The following is a 23127-nucleotide window of genomic DNA, read 5'->3' on the forward strand; positions in this document are numbered from 1 at the left end:
GACCGACTGGGTTCGAACCCGGGTCTCCTGTGTGCCACAAGCGAAACACTAGGCATTACCTTGGAGAGCTAATCCGAGTATTGAGGTCTCGGCAAGGTAACATCACACAAGCGTGATTCATTGAGCCAGCTCCATTACATGTGCTCCACTGCAGTAGCCAGTTGTGATTCTGGACAGAACATTGAGGAGATCGATTGAAAGTGGATTATAGCAGCATCACGCTTTTTAAATTCCATTCTGGTGAGATTAAATCAAATGCGCCTATTTAGTTATTATACATTTTTCTGGAGGCTGTAGTGGGCAGGATCCTGCATTGAACAAAAAAAGTACCTTCACTCACTGAACCATTGTCCCTATTCTTACCTGCAACCCTTATCAGCCAACACCCAAGCACTAAACTCACTTGTGTGTCTGTCCACTTAAGCATGTGAATGTCAATATAAGACTGTTGTGTGTGTTTCAGATTGTTTACCGGAACGTGGAATGTGAACGGCCAGTCCCCAGACAGCAGTCTAGAGCCCTGGCTGTGTTGTAACCAAGAACCTCCTGACGTCTACGCTCTGGGGTCAGTGACATGTCTATCTGAGTATCCAATGTCTTCTACACAGAATGTATGAGTGAATGAACCTGTTGTATTCATCAGTGCACACCGTTGCAAAATGTTTTGCTACGGAAAACAGAAACAAGCAACACGCTTTTCTTATCGGACAACCTCAGGTATTCCCTCCCTGCTTCAGTCCGTTTTCTTCCGTTTGGGGCCTAGTGAATACAACCCAGAATTGTGCAAATAACATACTTTTCGGAAACGGATCCTCTGAATGCCACATCATTAATGATGGATGGACTTAGTTATAACCTAAATTTCTTTGCATACTCTAAAGAGTGTTTTTGTGCACTTTCCCATGCATGAGTGCTGATTGCACTTTCCGAAGCATTGAAACACTGACTTCCCTGTGCATTCTGGGTGCTGTAGTTTCCAGGAGCTCGACCTGAGCACAGAGGCCTTCTTCTATCTGGACTCGTCGAAGGAGCAGCTGTGGGTGGAGGCTGTGGAGAGAAGTCTTCACCCCAAAGCCAAGTACAAAAGGGTGAGTCAGTGAGAGGTCTCTTCTCATCTTCAGTGTAAAACAGGAATGGTTCGATCAACTAAACTAAAAAGAAACTGTTTCCTAGAACATTACATTCTTGTAATTACGTAAAATAATGACAGTAATCACACACTTATCAAGAGCAGCAGATGCCCTTATCAACCTATTTTGTTCATACACAAATAGACGTAATATTATTTGGATATGAATGTCGTCCCCAATGGATGCTCTTGTCCCCGCAGGTGCGCACCATCCGACTAGTGGGCATGATGCTGGTGGTGTATGTCAACAAGGTGCACAAGAATCACATCAAAGAAGTGGCTGCAGAGCAAGTGGGAACTGGCATCATGGGAAAAATGGTACGAATGAGTCAAGTCAACTAAGAGGAAGTGTTTGTGTTCTCCTATTTCTCTAATCAACTTTATAACTTTATACCATTTTATAGGTAGGTATACAGAACATATACACTGTATTTGTGCGCAAATGTAAATGAACAGATATTTTAATGCAATATGAAATGCACTGAACAAAAATATAAACGCAATATGTAAAGTGTTCGTCCCATGTTTCATGAGCTGAAATAAAAGATCCCAGAAATGTTCTTTACGCACAAAAAGCTTATTTTGCTCAAATTCTGCGCACAAATGTGTTTACCATCCCTGTTAGTGAGCATTTTTCCTTTGCCAAGATAATCCATCCACCTGACAGGTGTGGCATATCAAGAAGCTGATTAAACATCATGATCATTACACAGGTGCACCTTGTGCTGGGGACAACTAAAGGCCACTCTAAAATGTGCAGTTTTGTCACCACACAACGTCACAGATGTCTTAAGTTTTGATGGGCTGAGCGTCTGTTGCGGGACACTTGACTGAACAAACAAATCAGTCAATCAACATAACAATGCTTTCTTTTCCCATTAGGGGAACAAGGGAGGCGTGGCGGTGCGCTTTGTGTTCCACAACACCAGCTTCTGCTTTGTCAACTCCCACCTGGCGGCCCACGTCGAGGACTTTGAGAGGAGGAACCAGGACTACAAAGACATCTGTGCCCGCATGAGCTTCCACCTGCTAGACCACCCTCCCCTCACCATCGTCAAACACGAGTCAGTGCCTTACAAGACCCATACTGTAAAGTCATAGGCATTGATCCAATGCCCACACTAACATACCACTTAGTGTGAAGCATTGGGCAATGCATTGGGCATGTGTTCTCAATAATAGTATTTCAAGATCTAAGGGACTTACAGTAGTCGTCATTGCCCATAATACATGTAATTCTTTGAAGTAGTACTTACAAAGTGCCGTGGTGATTGTGTTATTGAATACCCAATAAACAATTCTCAGGTAAAAAATAATGTAATTCAACATAATTTCAAAGTAAATAGTGGACTGTAAAATAGTGTAACCATGTCACAGATTTATTTTCGTAGAGGTTTATGTTATGTGTAAACTTATGGCATTACTGTAAGACTTTACATGCTGTTGTGTTACAATGCATAACTCTTCATCCATTCTGTGGTCCAGTGTAGTGATCTGGGTAGGAGATCTGAACTACCGGTTGTTTGTGTACGATGCAGCCGAGGTCAAACAGCTCATCTCCCACAACGAACTACGGAAGCTGCAGGAGTATGACCAGGTGAGATTATTTACACATACACACACACACACACAATGGGTTTTTACAACTTGTTTATGCAAACAACCTAAAGTGTAAGGTTCAGCGCTGTCATAAATCGTTGACATTTAATTAAACAATACTGCACATCAATCATGTTGTCATTTAAAGTTCTGCACCGTGACAAATCGGTTACAAAAACAAAACAAAAAACAGCAACTTCGAAAAGAGTGACACTAAATAAAAGTAAATATTTTTTGAGGAGTTAGGACTTCTGTATTCTGCAATAACTTTGGTGGAATCCCTCCTTGTTCCCTTTTTCTTTCTGGTTGTTTATGAGGGTTATAAATACAGGAGTTCCTCTGTCTGTCTCTGAATAACCTTTGTTGTTGGTATATTTCTCCTCCTTCCTCTGTGTGAAGCTGAATATCCAGAGACAGACCAGGCGAGCCTTCACAGACTTCATTGAGGGAGAGATCAATTTCATGCCCACATATAAGTATGATGCCAAGACGGACCGTTGGGACTCTAGGTAAATGTACCACTGTTTCCTGATTCCTTTCCCTCCAAGTACGTACTTACAGTATATAATACCCAGAGAGTTTGGTATTTTGAGCTGTAAACTATTACTCCCCCCACCCAACAGAGTGCAAAGGAAATACCCTGTGTAGGATAGTCCTCATATGCCATAGCACCTTGGTTATTCATGATTATGTACCTAGTAAAGCCACCTTCCCAAACTTTCTGTCCCAGTAATGAAATGAGTCCTTACTCAAATATGCTGCTCAAAACAGCTGTTTGAGGCAATGTTTTTCCAGTATTGAATAGGCATGGTAGGCCCCCCTAACTAGCTTTGTTCCCCTCCTGCCTAAAATAATTTGAAGAGACCCAGGAGGTTGCTTTGGGGGCCTTTGTGATTTACCTGGAAAACAATCTAAGGTATCTAGGGAGACACTGGGTTGTGTGGCATGCAACTGAACATGTTTGGAAAACATTTCAGCGGAAAGCGAAAATTACTGTTTCGTATTGGACGAGTCAACGTTGTCTATCACTGTTTCAATCTGCTGTCTTTCATTTAGTGCCCAAATGAACACGATCCTTGTGCCTCTAACCACTGTGCCTCTAACCACTAGCTGACCTTGTGCCTCTAACCACTGTCTCTCTGTCTGGGGTTCTCCTGCAGTGGTAAGTGTCGTGTCCCGGCGTGGTGCGACCGGATACTGTGGAGGGGTAGTGACGTTAAGCAGCTCCACTACAGGAGCCACATGGAACTGAAGACCAGCGACCACAAGCCCGTCAGCTCCCTCTTCAGCGTAGGGGTAAGGATCATGGAGCCACTTACTCACTACATTGTCTGTCAGCGTCTGGAAATCACATCTGACTGATTGAGGTCGAGGCAGTCAATGGAGGCCTCACATTCACAATAAACACATCTGCTAAGCCGAAGGAGTCCATTAAGTAAAATAGACATAAAAACCTTTAACATACTATACAGCTTATTGAGACTCATAATATAAATACATATACATTGGCTTAAAATGTGTTTATTCTCGAATAGCGTGCTTAGTTATGCTATAATGAATGAATCGGTGTTGATGGAAAATGAATCTGTGTGTAACAGGTGAAGGTGGTGAACGAGGCGCGCCACAAGAAGGTCTTTGAGGAGATTGTGCGCATGATGGACAGGATGGAGAACGAATTCCTCCCGTCTCTGTCACTGACCCACAGAGAGGTGAGTAGACAGAACATGCACACGTACAGAGCCATGACTCTCATCGTATTGATTTCCTGTCCAGCATGTCCTCCCCACTGACATGTTGATTCAGATAAATAATTCTCTGTTTTTGTCAGTAAGCAAGGTACATGGTCGTTTTGAATTGAATCAGGGACTTGTGACAGGCAATTTTTTGGTCTGAATTTAAATCACTAAGAAAATTGATATAAGCCTGCCAAGATGCTTGAGTTACTTTGCACAGGTAGAATGGTATGGGCATCTGTTTGTATTTTAAACAAATATTATTGCACTCTGGCTTACTGTGTGTCTGTCCTCCTCTCAACATCTCTCTTTCTCTTTCCCTCTTCTCCCGTAGTTCACCTTTAAGGACGTCAAGTTCCGCCAGCTTCAGCGGGAGCGTTTTGTGATCTCCAACGACGGGCAGGTCCCCTGTCACTTTGCCTTCATTCCCAAGCTGAACGACTCACAGTACTGCAAGAATTGGCTCCACGCCGAGCCCAGCGAAGGCTTCCTAGAGCCCAGTGAGTCCACTTCACTTTCAGCCATGGCACCTACCTTCCACAGTCACTCACGGGCCCTGTCTGGTGGGATACTTTCACACAATCCTTTACTCCTTCCTTGGTGGGATTTCACTGATCGGAGGATCTAAGGATTCACTGATCAATCAGTTGAATAATCTCCTAGAGGAGGGAGAAGGAAGGCCTGTCCAGATACGACCTCTAGCCCCTACTCCTTAAATACGCTTTTGATACGTATACAATAAACAATATGTTGAAAGTCCTACCAAGTCTGTCAGAGGGCATGCTGCTACCATATTATTCATAGGCCTACCAATCAAATATTTGACATAAGGTGCCTAGGGTCTAGGGGTTGTTTCGCAACTGCACCGAAGAATGCATTTGTATAGTATCTATACTCTGTCATAACCCATTGTGTGCATGTATTTTTTGTTCCCAGTGCTATCCCTCTTCAGTTATCATACCACTAGGGCTTTGTTCTTGAGGAACCAAAACGAAAGAGAACAGATTGAAACAAGGATTTTGGCCTACCTGGATTTGTTCAATAAGAAAAGACCATGTCCACTTTCCATTGCAGAATGTTTTCCATCCCATACCCTAATGACCCCTCCCCCTCTTTGTCTCTCTCCACCAGACGAAACTTTAGAGATCTTCCTGGATGTGTATGTGAGCAAAGACTCGGTGACGCTGCTCAACTCAGGAGAGGACGCCATCGAGGACATTCTGGTGCTGCATCTGGACCGAGGCAAGGACTACTTCATCACAATCTCAGGCAACTACCTGCCCAGCTGCTTCGGTACCTCACTGGAGACCCTGTGCCGCATGAAAAAGCCCATCCGGGAGATCCCCATCATCAAGCTCATCGACCTGGTGAGTGGGACTAGTTAACGTGAAGTTACTGTAGCAACCAGGAAGGAAAACTTTCGAAGTAGGTTAGGAGTGATGTACATATTGTTCCGTATTGAAGAGATGTTTGTTAAATTATATACACACACAGTACCAGTCAAAAGTTTGGACAAAACTACTCATTCAAGGGTTTTTCTTTATTTTTACTACTAGATCAAAACTATGAATTAACACATATGGAATCATGTAGTAACCAAATAAGTGTTCAACAAATCAAAATATATTTTATGTTCTTCAAAGTAGCCACCCTTTGCCTTGATGACAGCTTAGCACACTCTTGGCATTCTCTCAACCAGCTTCATGAGGAATGCTTTTCCAACAGTCTTGAAGGAGTTCCCACATATGCTGAGCACTTGTTGGCTGCTTTTCCTTCACTCTGCAGTCCAATCCATCCCAAACCATCTCAATTGGGTTGAGGTCAGGTGATTGTGGAGGCCAGGTCATCTGATGCAGCACTCTCATCTGATGCATCACTCTCCTTCTTGGTCATATAGCTCTTACACAGCCTGGAGGTGTGTTGGGTCATTGTCCTGTTGAAAAACAAATGATAGTCCCACTAAGCGTAAACCAGATGGGATGGCGTATTGCTGCAGAGTGCTGTGGTAGCCATGCTGGTTAAGTGTGCCTTGAATTCTAAAAAAGCCAGACTACGGTTTGCAACTACACATGGGGACAAAGGTCGTACTTTTTGGAGGAATATCCTCTGGTCTGATGAAACAAAAATAGAACCGTAATGACCATCGTTATGTTTGGAGGAAAAAGGGGGAAGCTTGCAAGCCGAAGAACACCATCCCAACCGTGAAGCATGGGGGTGGGAGTGCTTTGCTGCAGGTGAGACTGGTGCACTTCACAAAATAGATGGCATCACGAGGAAGGAAAATTATGTGGATATATTAAAGCAACATCTCAAGACATCAGTCAGGAAGTTAAAGCTTGGTCGCAAATGGGTCTTCCAAATGAACAATGACCCTGAGCATACTTCCAAAGTTGTGGCAAAATGGCTTAAGGACAACAAAGTCAAGGTATTGGAGTGGCCATCACAAAGCCCTGACCTCAATACCATAGAACATTTGTGGGCAGAACTGAAAAAGCGTGTGCGAGCAAGGAGGCCTACAAACCTGACTCAGTTACACCAGCTCTGTCAGGAGGAATGGGCCAAAATTCACCCAACTTATTGTGGGAAGCTTGTGGAAGGCTACCCGAAGCGTTTGACCCAAGTTAAACAATTTAAAGGCAATGCTACCAAATACTAATTGAGTGTATGTATACTTCTGACCCACTGGGAATGTGAGGAAAGAAATAAAATCTGAAGTAAATCATTCTCTCTGCTATTATTCTGACATTCCGCATTCTTAAAATAAAGTGGTGATCCTAACTGGCCTAAGACAGGGGATTTTTACTGGGATTACATGTCAGGAATTGTGAAAAACTGAGTTTAAATGTATTTGGCTAAGGTGTATGTAAACTTCCAACTTCAACTGTAACTCTGGGTCTTCCATTCCTGTGGCGGTCCTCATGAGAGCCGGTTTCATCATAGCGCTTGATGGTTTTTGCGACTGCACTTGAAGAAACTTTAAAAGTTCTTGAAATGTTCCTCATTGACTGACATTCATGTCTTAAAGTAATGATGGACTGTCGTTTCTCTTTGCTTATTTGAGCTCTTCTAGCCATAATATGGACTTGGTCTTTCACCAAATAGGACTATCTTCTGTATACCACTCCTACCTTGACACAACACAACTGATTAGCTCAAACGTTTGAGAGAAGGCCAAGAGTGTGCAAAGCTGTCATCAAGGCAAAGGTGACTACTTTGAAGAATCTCAAATGTAATATGACACTTTTTTTTGGTTACTACATGATTCCATATGTGTTATTTCATAGTTTTGATGTCCTCACTATTATTCTACAATGTAGAAAATAGTAATACATTTTTTTTTAAACCTTGAATGAGTAGGTGTGTCCAAACCTTTGACTGGTACTGTGTTGATTTTTTAAATATTGTTATTTTTTGTTTTACCTTTATTTCACTAGCCAAGTCAGTTAAGAACAAATTCTTATTTACAATGGTGGCCTACCGAAAGTCAAAAGGCCTCCTGCGGGGACTGGGGCTGGGATTGAAAATATAGGACAAAACACACATCACGAAGAGAGACAACACGACATAAAGAGAGCCCTAAAATAACAACACAACATACATATAGTATTCATTGCCAGATTAGGTGAACTGTCAATGCAACAGCTTATTCTTTGTATATACAGCACTTCAGTCATTGAAGGAACTGAAGGCAGCAATGGCAGGTAGTTGTTTTTCTCCATGACACTTTTGGCAAAGAGATTCTGCTAAAGTTGGTTTCCCTAACCCTAAGCCATCTAAAAGGGTAAGACATGAAAAGCAGCCAACACTGCATCTATGTGCTCTTCAACACCAACCTTTGAGCCCTCAAAGTTTGGTGTTGAAGAGCACATAGATTTGCTCTAGATCTTCCTCCATTGGCCCCTCATTTTTTCAAAAGTCTCTTCAGAAAGTGATATCTGGCAGGGACACGTGAAGGCCTGTTTGTCCACTCCTTTAAGGGATTGTAAGAGTTTCCACTAGGGCTGTTGCGGTGACCGTATTACCGCCATATCGGCGGTCATGAAGGCAGTCAAATTCCACGTGACCGTTTAGTCACGGTAATTAGGCTTCTCCAAGCTCTGATGCTGCAGATGGTCATAAGTAGCCTACCAAACATGCTAAATACCTTGTACTCAGCTCTCTATTGTCCCTCTAATCACTCTGACAATTCAAATGTAATCGAAAAGTTAATCAAACACTTCATAAGAGCTCATGTTGCGCAACATTTCTATTTGGCTATGCAATTGCATGAGAAAACAGTGATGGCCTCTACTAAAAAGAGGAGGATCCCATCAGCTTTCTATAGGCTAGGCCTACTATATTTATTTCTCAACTTTCATAATATTATGCACATTGCTTATCTTTACAACAAGAGTATAGCCTACCTGGCTGGCATGAAAATGAACCACGGGAAAAGCGTCCTCCATTCGCAATTTAAGTGCATAGATGACATGTATTCAAGACAGGTGCATGATAATGGTCCATTCTAAATCAAAACAAATTTCTCACACATTATTTAGTAAAGACAAGATTAAATTAAGAATAGTCTGATGGGTGACAATATTAGCCTGAATTATATATTATCACTTGTGAATGATGCCCAGCATAAGAAACAATGCCTTAAAAAAAAAAAAAAAAAAATCTAATCATAGTCAAACACCACATGTAGCCTAGCCCATAGTTTATATGTTTTGATAAGGTTTGTATCACAACTAAAGTCGCCAAATAACTTCTTAAAATGAAGCACATTAATCCGCTTTAGAAGGGGTGTAGAGCCTAACTGGCATACATAAGCAGCGTGTTAGTTTCAAGTTTGGGGAAGATAATTTATAATAAAAGCATTACATGCATAATCACAATTGCGGTCACTTTTAATAACGGTGTTTTCCAGCTAATAAAACATTCACACTTATAGCCTACTGCAATGTGCACATTGCTGCGCTTATAATGTGAAGAAATAGCCTAATTTATCAACGTTTTAAGCTAAATGTTCTGCTCTGTTTCGTCAGCCACATTGCGAGAAAAAGGTTTTTGTATATTAGTGGTTGTATTAATTTGGGATCTATCGCATCCCACAACTGTCCCAGACTGTTTCGGAATATTTATTTCTCGCACAGAATAGAATAGGTTGACTTTTGTACTATGGGGGATAGTAGATTGACATAGGCTAGTGCTTTTGCTGTTCGGTAGGCCTACTCATCTTGTTTGCTGATGAAAAGTAAATGTGGACAGTTCTTCCAATATCTTTAATATGCACCTCGGAATTAGATAAGGACGTGCGCAGTTGCATCCCAGATGTCTGTCTTCACTTGTAGCCTGTGAGAAAGACCCGATCACGTGATGGAGAGCCATGTGAGTAAGAGGTGCTTCGGAGCGCACAGGACTCCGGGAGAAGGGCACAACACAGCACTCCTGGCCAAGGGCACAACGGCCACTGGCCGCAAAAGGCATGGATTTTTTTTTAGGGTACATTACGGCCACACAAAGGGGAGGCCGCTGTGAAATTCAAGGCATTATGAAATGCTTGTCAAATTGGAAATGAGATACTGATGAAGTGTGTACAGCCTGCACAAAAAAGCAAAGCAGAGTTCATGCCTTTCAAGCAACTTTTTTCAAATCATCATTAGTCTCATCATGCAGCCTTACAGTGCATTAAAAATCAAAATATATATAGCCCAACGTTTGTAGAACAACTAAAGTTGCATAAATAACTCTAAATTAAGCATATAGGAGTACCTATTTCTTTGTTAACCGCTCAACACAGAATAGCCGCACACCCTCAAATTTCCATTTTATTTTACAGCTTTGTTCAATTGTATTCTTCATAATATAAAATAATGCCATGGAATTCTAAGCAAATCTGGTCTACTAAATGAACTAGTGTAGCCCAAATCCATTTGGAATAGCCAGATCAGGACCTAACATAAAGACAACTCAGAGTATGCTATTCTGTTCCTTTGAAATAGACTACATTTTATTTTTATCATGTATCATGTTTATGTTAATTAACGGTCAATTGCCATGAGACCGGCAGTTATTTGCTTGACAATCACCGGCTGACAAAGTTTAGTGACCGCCACAGTCCAAATCTCCACAGTCTGTCGAGTGCAGCGAGAATGTTTCAACCTGTGCCATTGTTTAGAATCTCCAAAGGAATAAGGAAGTGGCACATGGTGTGTACAAATGACAGAAGGGCTTTCCTGAAATGCTGGGATCATTGACTAGTCTAGGCTAGTCATATACCCTGGTCTACTTTACAGTACAAATAGCCTGTCCATGCATTTCTATCTATATCCAACCTTGGCCACTAGTGTTAGATTAGTATGCTATGTTTATATGATCCATTGCATTGCAAATGATCTCTTGCTTCCACTGTTACTTTTCTACTGTCATTCTTTGCATGGGTACATTTGGGTGGAATCATTAATTTTTAAAGGTGCAATCTGTAACTTCTTAAACCCCTGTAATGCTCAAGGAATCAATGCTCAAACAAGAACACACACAAAACAAAACTCAATTTAGGCCAATCAGTGCTCGATACACTCTCAAAGACCATTTCCCCCAATCCTGCCGGCCTGGGACAATACTTTAAAAAAACAGAAAGTAACCTACAGATTGCACCTTTTCAAACAGCATGTCATTATCTTACTCCCTTACTCCTCTGTGGTTACGCTTTATGTCCTATCTACAGTATCTTCTCTGTTCTCTATTCATCTTTCCTCATTGCGTTGATCATTCCTTTCCAACTCTTCACTGCTGTGCTGGTGGCTGCTGGGTGCTCAGGGAGAGGACAGCTACATGGAAAAGGTAAAGTCAACATGGTGTGCCCATTTATAGAAATATATAATGATTAGAATCATTAAACATTTAAAAGCATTAAACATTTATAGCAATTTAGCTACTTAGCTTGCTGTTGCTAGCTAATTTGTCCTGGGATATAAACATTGAGTTGTTATTTTACCTGAAATGCACAAGGTCTTCGACATCGACAATTAATCCACACATAAAACGGTCTACTGAATCGTTTCTAGTCATCTCTCCTCCTTCCAAGCTTTTTCATCTTTGAATTTATGTGGTGATTGGCATCTAAACTTTCATAGTATTACTACGACAACCGGCAACACAGTTCGTCTTTCAATCACCCACGTGGGTGTAACCAATGAGGAGATGGCACGTGGGTACCTGCTTCTATAAACCAATGAGGAGATGGGAGAGGCAGGACTTGCAGCGTGATCTGCGTCAGAAATAGAAAGGACTTCTATTTTAGCCCTTGGCAACGCAGACGCGCGCAAGCAGTGGGTGCAATAATTGAATAACATAGATTTCTACATTTATTTTGCAACGCTCGCTCATGCGATGCGAGCGGTGTAGTCAGGGTATAAGGCTAGTCTGTTGCCCCGCTGTTGGTCAGCGAAATAGGCAACCCAGGTTCTAGTCTAGTAATGTTGCTTTCTAGATTTGACATAAAAACACCTTAGATTAACCAAATATACAGTACCTCATGTTCTGAATTAGGGAAGGACATTGGTTCAGACATGACCATGATCAAATATTCTGCTTTGGGATCCAATGCTAAAGTCTTAATTTACTCCAGCTCTAGACGCAGGGGTTGCATGTCCATCTCTGCCATAGCAGTACTAGCTGTAAGTGCTGAGCGAATAGTTGAATTGTGGTATTTTTCCATTTTCAAACAACTAATTGACTGATGTTGGCTCAATTATTTGAATTCCTTTTTTGCTGTAAGCGCAATGTGCAGGTTCTCTAGAGAGAAATCCGATCAAGCCCCAACTGTGTGATATAGTAGGGCGTTTTAGTTTCCAACAGGCCAATATTCTATTTTGTCAGACAGCGTAGGCAGCTGCTCTATAGAGATGATGACTTGGAATGAAATAATAAAGTAATCAGCTAGGCCTAAAACAAATGTAATATACACAACTGAAATATTTTATTGAAGTAATGTGAATAAATTGTGGTTAATAAGCGATAAGCAGTAATGGGCAGTCACTACCATCATGGGACTTTTATTCTCTGTTACAGCATTCAACCCACATAATGCGTATTGCATTTAATGTCTACAAAAATATTTGAAATCGATAAAAAAAAGTTATTCTTTTTTAAAATAATCGACCTAAAGACCTAATCTCTCACCACTACTTGCTGTACTAGTCTTCAATCTGAGATATTGGTGGCCCGCATAAGACCGTCATGAAATGTGCCTGAGTGCATATTATATGCTTTAAATATTTAAAATTATGCAAGCACTGGTTGAGATTGATAACCCTAAGGCAGTGATAGACCAGAGAGTAGAGCAGGGCGATATGGCCTAAAAATCATATCTCGTTTTTTCCCCCAAACTTTCACGATATACATCTCGATTAAATTTGTTTTTTTTAAACATTTTCTCTAAGCTTTGTTGTACAGTTAAAGGTCAAATACACTGCATTTCAAACAGTCAGCAATAATCGAATGAATACAGGGCGTGTGAAATTAGGCTAAAAGCCCCACTGATAATGTAACTATTTATTAAAAATAGTTTAACCCGCTTTTTTGCAAACGTCTCTGATTTGGCTTTGATGTCTATGAAAATGCCCTCGTTATAAATGTAACCAGAACCATGCATAATGCACATTCACTAATAATGACTAACTTATTGTAGAAGGCATTAGAGAAAATGAACACAGGTCTCAACAACAATCTCTCAACCACAAGCCCACATGCTAGTGAGTAGCCAGCTAATCTTTATATTTCAAGTTTAGCCAACTTGGATATGTTTTGTAGCTAACACGGCAGAACAGTCGAATTGTTATGAAGACTACCTTCTATGCGTCTCCAACTGTTTGAACAGCATTCTAGCCTCTTCACTTTGTTCAGATGTTGAAATCAAGTGACCTACCGTATTTCTTCGAATGATAATAAGCGTCCAATTCCTAATATAACTGTTTTATGCTTATTGCACATTTATAAAAGACTCGACAGCTGAGTCGTTGAGACATATAAAGGATATCGTTAGACAGGTTAACTTCTACTATTACAGTAAAATGTCTCAATGTGTTTGGGTGTCCATATGACCGATTCTGTTGGACCGAACCTCAAATGCAAATCGAGAGGAAGAAGTGATCTCTCAACTTTGTTGGTGTGAGTTTCAGGGACTTGTGTATGTGTGAACAGAGGAAGAGGTGAAGTGAGGTTTCGCTCTCGTTAAAATCTGTCCAAAATTAGCCCAATGTGTTTCTATGGGCTTATTTTGGACCTAAGCTTGTCGCCTGCCTTCCCGCCTTTGGGACAACGACTCCTATTGTTAGGGCGGAGTCATGAGCATCTTGTCATTATATTCAGATCTCTGTTGTAAATGGGAAAGTGCACAGAAGGAGCGACACAGGCATTTAGAATATCGCGCAAAAACATACATTTGAATTCATCAAATTAATTTGATATATCGCCCAGCCCTACAAGAGAGGAGCCTGGTTTTCACACTTGCGTGCTTGTGTGTGCGATCATAGAAGTGACACCACATGTACTAGACTTCAAGCACGTCTCCACCGCAGTACACACGCATCACAACCGTCCCTCCACACACACATACAGTCCTTTTTCCGCACACCCAAGCTCATTTCACAGCAGGTCACTCTACAGTGCACAGGCCTTCACACACATGATTAAGGCTAATGAGAGTTTAGGGAGAAGCAGAGTGCTCAGTGCTCAGTTAAGCAGCATCAGCTTCACCCATATAAAGCCTGATGTTAATCCCATCTTCACCTTCCGTATCTTGAGCAGCTCACCGGCCAGTGAAACTGAATCACTGCATGGCTAAACCCACTACAGATGGCACCATAAATAGGTAACTGCCAAAATAAAGGAAACACCAACATAGTGTTTTAATAGGGCGTTAAGCCACTACAAGCCACCAGAACAACTTCAATGTGCCTTGGCATATATTCTACGAGTGTCTGGAACCCTATTGGAGGGATTCAACACCATTATTCTACAATAAATTCCATAATTGGTGGAAACCGCTGTCTCAGTCGCCACTCCAGAATCTCCCGTAAGTGTTCAATTGGGTTGGGATCTGGTGACTGAGAGACACACACACACACACACACACACACACACACACACACACACACACACACACACACACACACACACACACACACACACACACACACACACACACACACACACACACACATCCTTTAAACCCCCTATGCTCCTTTGAGACCTCTCTTTCGAAGGCACTGAGATCCTTCTTCTAACCATGGTAGCCAAAATAATGTGCAACTGTGCATTTTTATACATGACCCTAAGCATGATGGGATGTTAGTTGCTAATTAACTCAGGAACTACCAGTAGTGATGCGTGGGATAAATCACTAGTGAAGCCAAGCCAGTAAAAAAAAGCTGTATTACAACCTAAGTTGTGATAATTGCGTTGCGTGCTTTATAACTCATTCATTCATACGCCACTGTGATATACAGTACAATAAGGCCAAGACAACAAAAAGACAAGTCACGCAGAGGCGGAATAAATTCAACTACACTTTCGTTTGTTTCATGACAAAACTGGAGAGCAACATCTGTCCGGTGAAGTCCACAAAGCAAATATTAGATGTAACAAACAGTTATATGACCTGCAGCATGGTCCAGCAAGTTAATGTTTTCAACAGTTTACTAAACAACTACTGATTTAGAACCACGGAGTTACTGCAGGTCAGCACAAAGACAACAGGAGCCCTGCCTCTGCTATTCCAGCACCATTTACACTTAAACATCATCATATCAACTAGGCTTTAATACAGTGAAATCTAACTTAAAGATTCCAAAAACGATTTAGTCCAATCAATGTTGCTAAATATAATGTGGCTGTCCATGGAACTGATTTCTGTGTGTTTGTTTGTGTGTGTGCGTGTGCGCATGCCCAAGTCAAACATTTTTTGGACTCACCCTACTTGTGACTAGTTGAACGCCAATGCCATGGCGTTGTTTTTGTTGTCATAGGCTAGCAAGCATTTTAGCTAGGTAGCCTAACTTCCTCGCATAGGCAACAATGGACCAGCTAAGTTAGCTAGATAGTTAACGTGTTATGGTGGGCCAGCAGCATACTGCCCTGCTTCCCACTTCTGGCTTGCTTTTGAAGCTAAGTAGGGTTGGCCCTGGTCGGTCACTAGATGGGAGACCAGAGGCTGCTGGAAGTGGTGTTGGAAGGCCATTAGGAGGCACTCTTTCCTCTAGTCTAAAATAACATCCCAATGCTCCAGGGCAGTGATTGTGGACATTGCCCTGTGTAGAGTGCTGTCCTTCGGATGGGACTTTAAATGGGTGTCCTGACTCTCTGTGGTCACTAAAGGTCCCATGGCACTTATCGTAGGAGTAGGGGTGTGAACCCCGGTTTCTTGGCTGAATTCCCAATCTGGCCCTCATACCATCATGGCCACCTAATAATCCCTCCAATTTTTTACAAGTTATTATTTATTTTTTAGTTTCCTGACCTCAAAATTGGTCTCCTGATGTGGTTTAAGCATTTTTGTGAATTTAGAACATCCAGTTTTTGTAGTTTTTTGATAAAGTGTGATTTTGAGAGTGAAAACCGGAAACCTAGAAAAATAAAACAGAATTTACCAAAATATAAAAAGGGCTCTTTAACTGTGGAGTGACTTAAAAATCTCTCACAAAAACACCCTTTTTGAGATTGCGCTGTTATTGAAGTCGTTTGTGGTGATGAGGGGTGTTGTACAAAACAAAGTCATCAGCGATTGTATCGTCTCTATCCAAGGTTAGTATCAGATCCAATGACGAATTGTCAAACTGCCGGTTTACCCATGTGTGTTCTGTCTCTGGCCCAACCCATCGGTTTCTGTACCAATAAGATTGCCCTGAATATGTTCGCATTCGTTAAAGGGTTGGGGAGGTACTCTGATCCATACTAATTGCGGTGAAGAAACTAACGTCCGTGGTGTTTCGTTTGGATGGAGCAGGGAGTCTGGGTAGCCTGGGAAATAGGGTTTGTGCTCAGCCCTCAAATTAAATATAACATTTAAGTAATGTGAGCATCTGCTTTCCCAGGCCAGTATTCTTTTCATTCAGGTCAGTAGCTTTTAGTTGTCACTGGCCTGAATGTCGAGGCCTGCAATGGCATGTTACTTTAAATGATGGCTAGTCTTTTAGCCTGGTTCTATGGAATGTAGGTACATTATGGGACACTGGTCAGGTAAAAAATTGGTGCGACCAAATCAAGTGTTGGTGCCATCAACTGAAAAAGTTGGTAGCACCAGTGGGAAAAGCCCTGCCCCACTCAAATCAACATCCAGGGCCTGATGTATTTGAGTTCTGTAAAAGCCTTTATTTCTGGTCACCTAACCATAGCCTAGGCTACATCTTTTGTAGAAGCTGCACTCCTAGAAGCGTAAGGAACAGTAACACTTTGAGAGTCTCTCTAGCTCTTGATGTTGTATATGGCTCTGCAGGCTATCACTGTGTCCCATTCGTGTGTGTGTGACCCCCATTGCCAGTGGTTATTTTTGGCCCGACTCTCCCTAGTTCTCAGGGATCCATTTGCAGCTAGACACAAAACAATGTGATCCACTTCCAGTAAAATGGCTCTCCTGCAAGCCGACCCGACATCCAACTCTTGCGTTAATCCACTCCTAATATGTTCCTTATACCTATAATGACAGGCAATGTGCCATGTGGAATCATCTTAGGAATGGAATCAACATTTTGATAAATGGGATACTTTTAAATTGTCTTATGTAATGGCACAGGATGAATCTAATCAAATCCTCCCTAGGGAATTAAGCAGTTCATAAGTTTATGAATCGACCGGGTAAAGCTGGTGTCAGTCACATTACTAACAGATACTTTATGTGTCAGAATCTGGTATGGTTATGCTCTGACGACGGTCTTTTTTGACTGAAAGTTGCGCTGAAATGCCAACTATTTTCTTCAGTATACTGTGGTTGTGTGTGTTGTGTCATATTGGTATAGTATGCCGTTGACATGCTGTGGTTGTGTGTGTTCTCTCGGTCTAGTATCTATGTTTCTGACATCTTGAGGTGTTCTCAGTATATTATCTATGTTTCTGACATCTTGTGGTGTTCTCTCAGTCTAGTATCTATGTTTCTGACATCTTGTGGTGTTCTCTCAGTATATTATCTATGTTTCTGACATCTTGTGGTGTTCTCTCAGTATATTATCTATGTTTCTGACATCTTGTGGTGTTCTCTCAGTATATTATCTATGATTCTGACATCTTGTGATGTTCTCAGTATATTATCTATGTTTCTGACATCTTGTGGTGTTCTCTGTCTAGTATCTATGTTTCTGACATCTTGTGGTGTTCTCTGTCTAGTATCTATGTTTCTGACATCTTGTGGTTGTGTGTGTTACTTCAGGAGAAGTCCAAGATGAGCTTCCTTATGGTGGACAGTGCTGGCACGGAGGACAAGCCTTTAAAAATCCCCAAGGAGGTGTGGCTGCTGGTGAACCACCTCTTTACCAAGTCCTGCCAACAGGTGAGAGGATAGTAAGGGGGAAATGTTCAAAGCGCTATTCTCAAGTGCTGTTGCAATGAATTAGGATATTCCTCACAGAGGGGTGACCTTGGTTAGTGTGGAATCCAAACGGAATATCGCTCCATTTCACTATTGTCACTTCAATGATTCTGTTTGGGCGGAGCGAAACAGCACAACGTTTTGTATTCCAAGCGAACCTTTCCAAGCACTATTGTAGACTTAGCGTCTCCGCCTCTAAATTGTATTCTACCCTACCCTTATTCCAAGGAAAAACAAAATGGCTGTAAACTCCTTACCATTATTTCAGGAGGACCTGTTCCAGACACCGGGCCTGCAGGAGGAGCTGCAGAGTATCATTGACTGCCTGGACACCAGCATTCCTGACTCCATCCGTATCCTTGCTCATATGTCCCAAGTCATTCCAAACCCTTTGGCCCAGATCCACTAGTAGGCCCAGCCCTGTAACAGGAGACTGTGACTGAGATGCCACACAGCTATATGGGTCACTGTGATAAAGCGGCTGCTATACACAGACTGCTGCCAAGGTGCATGGGGTGGTAGTATTAAGAGGTGCTACATTCACGACATACGCTACATAGATTTGCTATGTGGATGAAAAATGATGTGTGTGATATTTGGGTTTTATGGTGTGCAATTCTCCCTATCATCAGTGTTCCTGCCCATACTCATACACACAAACTCACAGACACACACACACAACCAGTGTGTTTGAGAGGATCAGTTTGAGCAAGGAGAGGCGCAAGATGGCTATTTTTCATCACATAATGGGTAGCTATTTTGAATTCGAGGTGATTTGCAGGTCAGTGATTCTGCACAGTATGACAGCAATGTAGTTCGCACACCGACCCTCGGCCACAAATCTGTGTGTTATTCCCTGACTGTGTGTGTATCAGCTGGTTGTAACCACTCGGTGGCCGAGGCCCTGTTGATATTTCTGGAAGCTCTGCCTGAGCCAGTAGTGTGTTACGAGATCTACCAGCGTAGCCTGGACTGCTCCCACGACAGCCGCCTCTGCAAACAGGTGCAGTGAATACATATTTTCACATAAAAATGTATGCATGTGATACCATACGAATCGTAATGGATACGAGTAGGAGTCATTGACTTCTATTGAATCGTTAAAAGCTCATCTGGTCATTGCGTACCATGAGACATAGTTAGTTTGTCATCTGTGCTCGAGAAGGGTCTGGTTGGGATTCTCATTTGTCTTTTCTCTGGGCTGTTTTGACAGTTGATCTCCCAGCTGCCCCGGGCTCACCGCAACGTGTTCCGCTACCTGATGGCCTTCCTCAAGGAGCTGCTGAAATACGCCCACAACAACAACCTCACTGCCAACCTCATAGGTCAGTACCCCATGGCCACATTCTCTCTGCTTTCCGAGGTTGAGTTCACTAGGGTTCAATGTAGGAAAACATTTGACAACAGAATGCAAATATCAGTGTTCTTATTGGACATGTTCAGGCAGAGTAGTTTGTCCCCACTTGACTCCATTTCAAAATGTATCCTCTCTACTGAACACAACCCAGATTTAGGGTCAATACCACTTCAATTCTGGAAATGAAATTCCCAAGTTTAGAATTGAAAAAAATATTCCGGAACTGGAATTCACTGAATCCTGACTGAATTGAAAGGAAACGGATCCAAACTGTTCCTCTGTTTCTAACATCTTCCTCTACCTCTCTCTCTCCTCCACTGTGCCCCATGCCAGCTACCCTCTTTGCCAGCTTGCTCATTCGGCCCCCGCCCAAAATGGTGGGCCGACAGACCCCGCAGGATCGACAGAGAGCCGTCATCTTCATCCTGGGCTTCCTCACGGGAGGGGACGACGAGTGAGGGGTTAAGAGTCAGGGGTCAGGGCTCAGACATCCTCCAGGCTGGACCTTTTGGTAACTGTTATAAGAGTGGAGTTTTGGTGCACACAAGACGTGTGTGTGGGGGACCATGGTGTGACACCCCTGACGCCCCCTGGCCCTTAGGGGACGTGTGTTGGATCCTGTGGTGGGAGAACAAACAGTGTAGTTATATGGGACCCTCTCTTTTTATCACAGGCTCTTATCAATGCCCCAGCCCCCAGCCTTTGTAGTTCTGTGCTTCAGTCCCTCACAACCATCACTATAGTTTTCACCTCTGCTCATAGTGTAGCTGCAGGACCAGGAGTTTAGGTGTTGGTAGCTTGGAGTGACAGTGAACTGACTGATGCCTCTCTGCACATTTTGCTGTACCAGAATACCTGTATGCCCTGTCTATGGATCACCCCGCCCCAGGTGACCCCCTAAGACCCCCATGCATCATATAACATGTTCCATGCCAAAATGACTCCCTATACCTGATCTGAATTTGAACTCTGAATGAAAATACAATATGTGTGTATGTATGTGTGTATGTATGTATGTATGTATGTATGTATGTACGAACCCATAGATACTAAGATAATGATGAATTGTTAGTCCATGACACTAAAGATGGCCCACATGGGTGGTCGTCCAGAAGATTTGAATTGCAGCTACCCGATGGATACTTCTCTCGGGGTGAACTATTCAAACCATCAGTAGACAGTGATATTGGGCACAAAATACTTCTAGTGAACACAGAGAGACTGAGTAAATCCTTGCTTGTCGGGACAATCTGATAATGGAAGATTTCCATTGTTACAAGAGAACGATGACAGTGGGGAGAAGTCCCGTCTGGGTTCTTGTGATATTGGGAGATGTTAGAATGATCAGTGGGCTGTACTTTAAACTAATGTTATTTATTCTCTTCCTTGCATTACTTTTTTTCACCATCTTTATAGTTTATTTCACCTTCATAATTATTTTTAAGAGACCACATTTTGCATATTGTTTAACTGCCCTTGGTTGTTCAAACCCACCTTTTCGCTTCTGCCATTCTGAAACACGTGTCGTTCAATATCAGTGAGAGTACATTGCAACTCTGAACCCGTCACAATAGAGTGATCAGTCATCACGCCTGCATTTCTTTGCCATTTTTATGGGCCAGTTTTTCAGACCCAGAGATGAACATTCTCTATTGAGCATGCTTTTTTAAGTTCAAGAGTAGGCTTTTAATATGAGTCCCAGAAACCAGCCCTACAGAACATCAGAGAGAGAACACCTCTAGGGTATCGATGTCTTAACTGTTGTAAATAGTCCTCCTGTCCCCATTGCCCACGATGTTTGACTCTGCTGTCAACTCTTACTATGCTGGTGCAAACTGTGTGTTCTTGTGTTTTCAAAATGTATGTGCTGTGTGTTCGTCATGCAGGTGGTACCGTCGTTTTTAATGTCTGCCATGTGTCCTCATTTAGTTTTTTCTTTCCTTGCTTCAGCCTCACTATCTGCCTTCATGCCGATGTAGAGCTTCGTTGTTTTGGGCTTGTGTGCTCATGCAAGGGTATTTTTTGTCACTTTGTCTCCCGCAGTATATTCAGACAATATAATGTTCTTTTTTGCTTTCTGTGTGTCCCAAATGGCAGCCTATTCCCTTTATAGTGCTCCACTTTATTCCAGAGCTCTGATCAAAAGCACTGCACTACATAGGGTGCCATTTCGGACACACTCTTTTAGTTTTTTCAGTGACTAAGCATTTTTTACAGTGCAGGTTGAACAGGATTTAGTTGTTCATTACACCCTGAGAAACGAAAATGGTTTTCCAGACACATGATCTTTTCCGGGCCACAAAGGAAATGTTTTTTTCCCAAACGCTGTCGTGGATTGTGTTATGGTTATGAAATGGGGAACTCCAATGCCGTGCAATTTCAACAGTGTTTCCTCCCTGTGTTTGACACTGTCTAGTAATTTTAGCAGTAATATGTCAAAATTTCTCCTGGTCGGCACTTTACAGGCCGGTTATGTGACACGGTTGGTATATGACACCCGTTTCCACTGGAACTGTAGCCCTGGCGTACGTCTCCAGTCAACTAATCATGCCAGAAAAGCCTGTTACTTAGTCAACAGACACTTCAAGACTAGCCTGGTTCCGTACACTGTATGTGGTGTAGCCAACCCCTCTGTTGTCATTCCATGCTAAGGTATGACATCGAGTATTGATTTGCCTACAGCATACACAGTATGGAACCTGGCTACTACAGGTCCAGGCTAATAAATACATTTCAAACAGTGTTTCAATGGGTTAAATAACATTATAGCTAACACACCGACAGTCTTGCCAGAAAAAGCCTGTACTTCGTAATCTTGTTTAACAGGCATTGCTGGACCATTGCTACACCAGAAAATGCGTTCTGAGGCGGAAGCTTTTGTTTCAGTATGTTATGTAATCTTATAGCTTTAACACTGACAGTTCGTTAATCAAAGCACTTACCGGTTTCTATGTCAGTGTTAGCTCTGTACCTGAAAGGAGTTTGAGTGGAGTGGGCCTTGTGTACATTTCTGTGCCTCGCTGCAATCATCCCATACAGTATATTTCTACAATGGGCCAGGCATGCCTTTAGCATTCCTGAGAGTTGTCATAGACTTAAGCGCTTTGCTTAGGTTGGCCAAACCATGGCTGGCCCTGGATGGATTTGTCCTTCCGTTTGTCTCCGAGTCAAAAGAGGAGGAATGGGAAATCTGGTATTTTAATCTCATTCACAACACGAAGCTTTTAAATCAGAAATAAGGCCAACCCAAGCTGAGGAGAGATTGTCAGGACTGAATAGTCATATTTGGGAGAGAACTCCACACTCGTGTTTCCTTATTTCTCTTCATCTGGCGCCTGTCTGTGTATTCATGTGTTGGTTAATGCGCTCTGCTCCTCTTCATGCCTCAAGTTTTGTAATGGTCTGTCTAGTAATAATGCTACATATGCGAAGGAAAACTTGCACAAATGTTTTCAATGTATATTTTGTGTGGTACTTTTAATTTATTTAACGGAAATAAAATAATGTACAAAAAGCATCCTATGTTTTAACTTTTTTTCCTACGAAATACCCAATTGTTCACATGTGATACTCTAAGTAATCACAGTCCCCCCTTTTGGAAATCCTAAGAAAACATTCAGATAAACAATATGGTGACGTCGTTGCTATGGCCGACTTGTCTGCTCCGTGTGAAATGGCCAGCTGTTGGTGTGAGCCCCTATAGTTAGTCCAGTCAGCGGGCCGTGAGAGATCCATCGCCTGGATG

At 42.2% G+C, this 23127-nt stretch overlaps 1 protein-coding gene across 3 annotated transcripts in view; it reads left to right on the forward strand.

Moving 5' to 3' along the window:
* Positions 1–22899, forward strand: part of ocrl (OCRL inositol polyphosphate-5-phosphatase) — a 39889-nt gene extending 16990 nt beyond the window's left edge. For 2 of the 3 annotated variants that reach the window (XM_039012045.1, XM_039012046.1), the window contains exons 9-24: positions 464–565; positions 974–1088; positions 1331–1447; positions 2012–2193; positions 2615–2726; positions 3128–3237; positions 3889–4024; positions 4327–4437; positions 4796–4961; positions 5593–5828; positions 11263–11286; positions 17867–17986; positions 18294–18378; positions 18901–19028; positions 19239–19350; positions 19716–22899. In XM_039012045.1, coding sequence (XP_038867973.1) covers positions 464–565; positions 974–1088; positions 1331–1447; positions 2012–2193; positions 2615–2726; positions 3128–3237; positions 3889–4024; positions 4327–4437; positions 4796–4961; positions 5593–5828; positions 11263–11286; positions 17867–17986; positions 18294–18378; positions 18901–19028; positions 19239–19350; positions 19716–19840 — 1981 coding nt within the window. In that variant the 3' untranslated portion in view covers positions 19841–22899. The remainder of the gene's footprint in view (positions 1–463; positions 566–973; positions 1089–1330; positions 1448–2011; positions 2194–2614; positions 2727–3127; positions 3238–3888; positions 4025–4326; positions 4438–4795; positions 4962–5592; positions 5829–11262; positions 11287–17866; positions 17987–18293; positions 18379–18900; positions 19029–19238; positions 19351–19715) is intronic. The other variant, XM_039012047.1, reaches the window with a different exon arrangement.
* Positions 22900–23127: the final 228 nt, after the last annotated feature.

This window comes from Salvelinus namaycush, chromosome 17 (assembly GCF_016432855.1).
Source record: "Salvelinus namaycush isolate Seneca chromosome 17, SaNama_1.0, whole genome shotgun sequence".
NCBI classification, from domain to species: domain Eukaryota; kingdom Metazoa; phylum Chordata; class Actinopteri; order Salmoniformes; family Salmonidae; genus Salvelinus; species Salvelinus namaycush.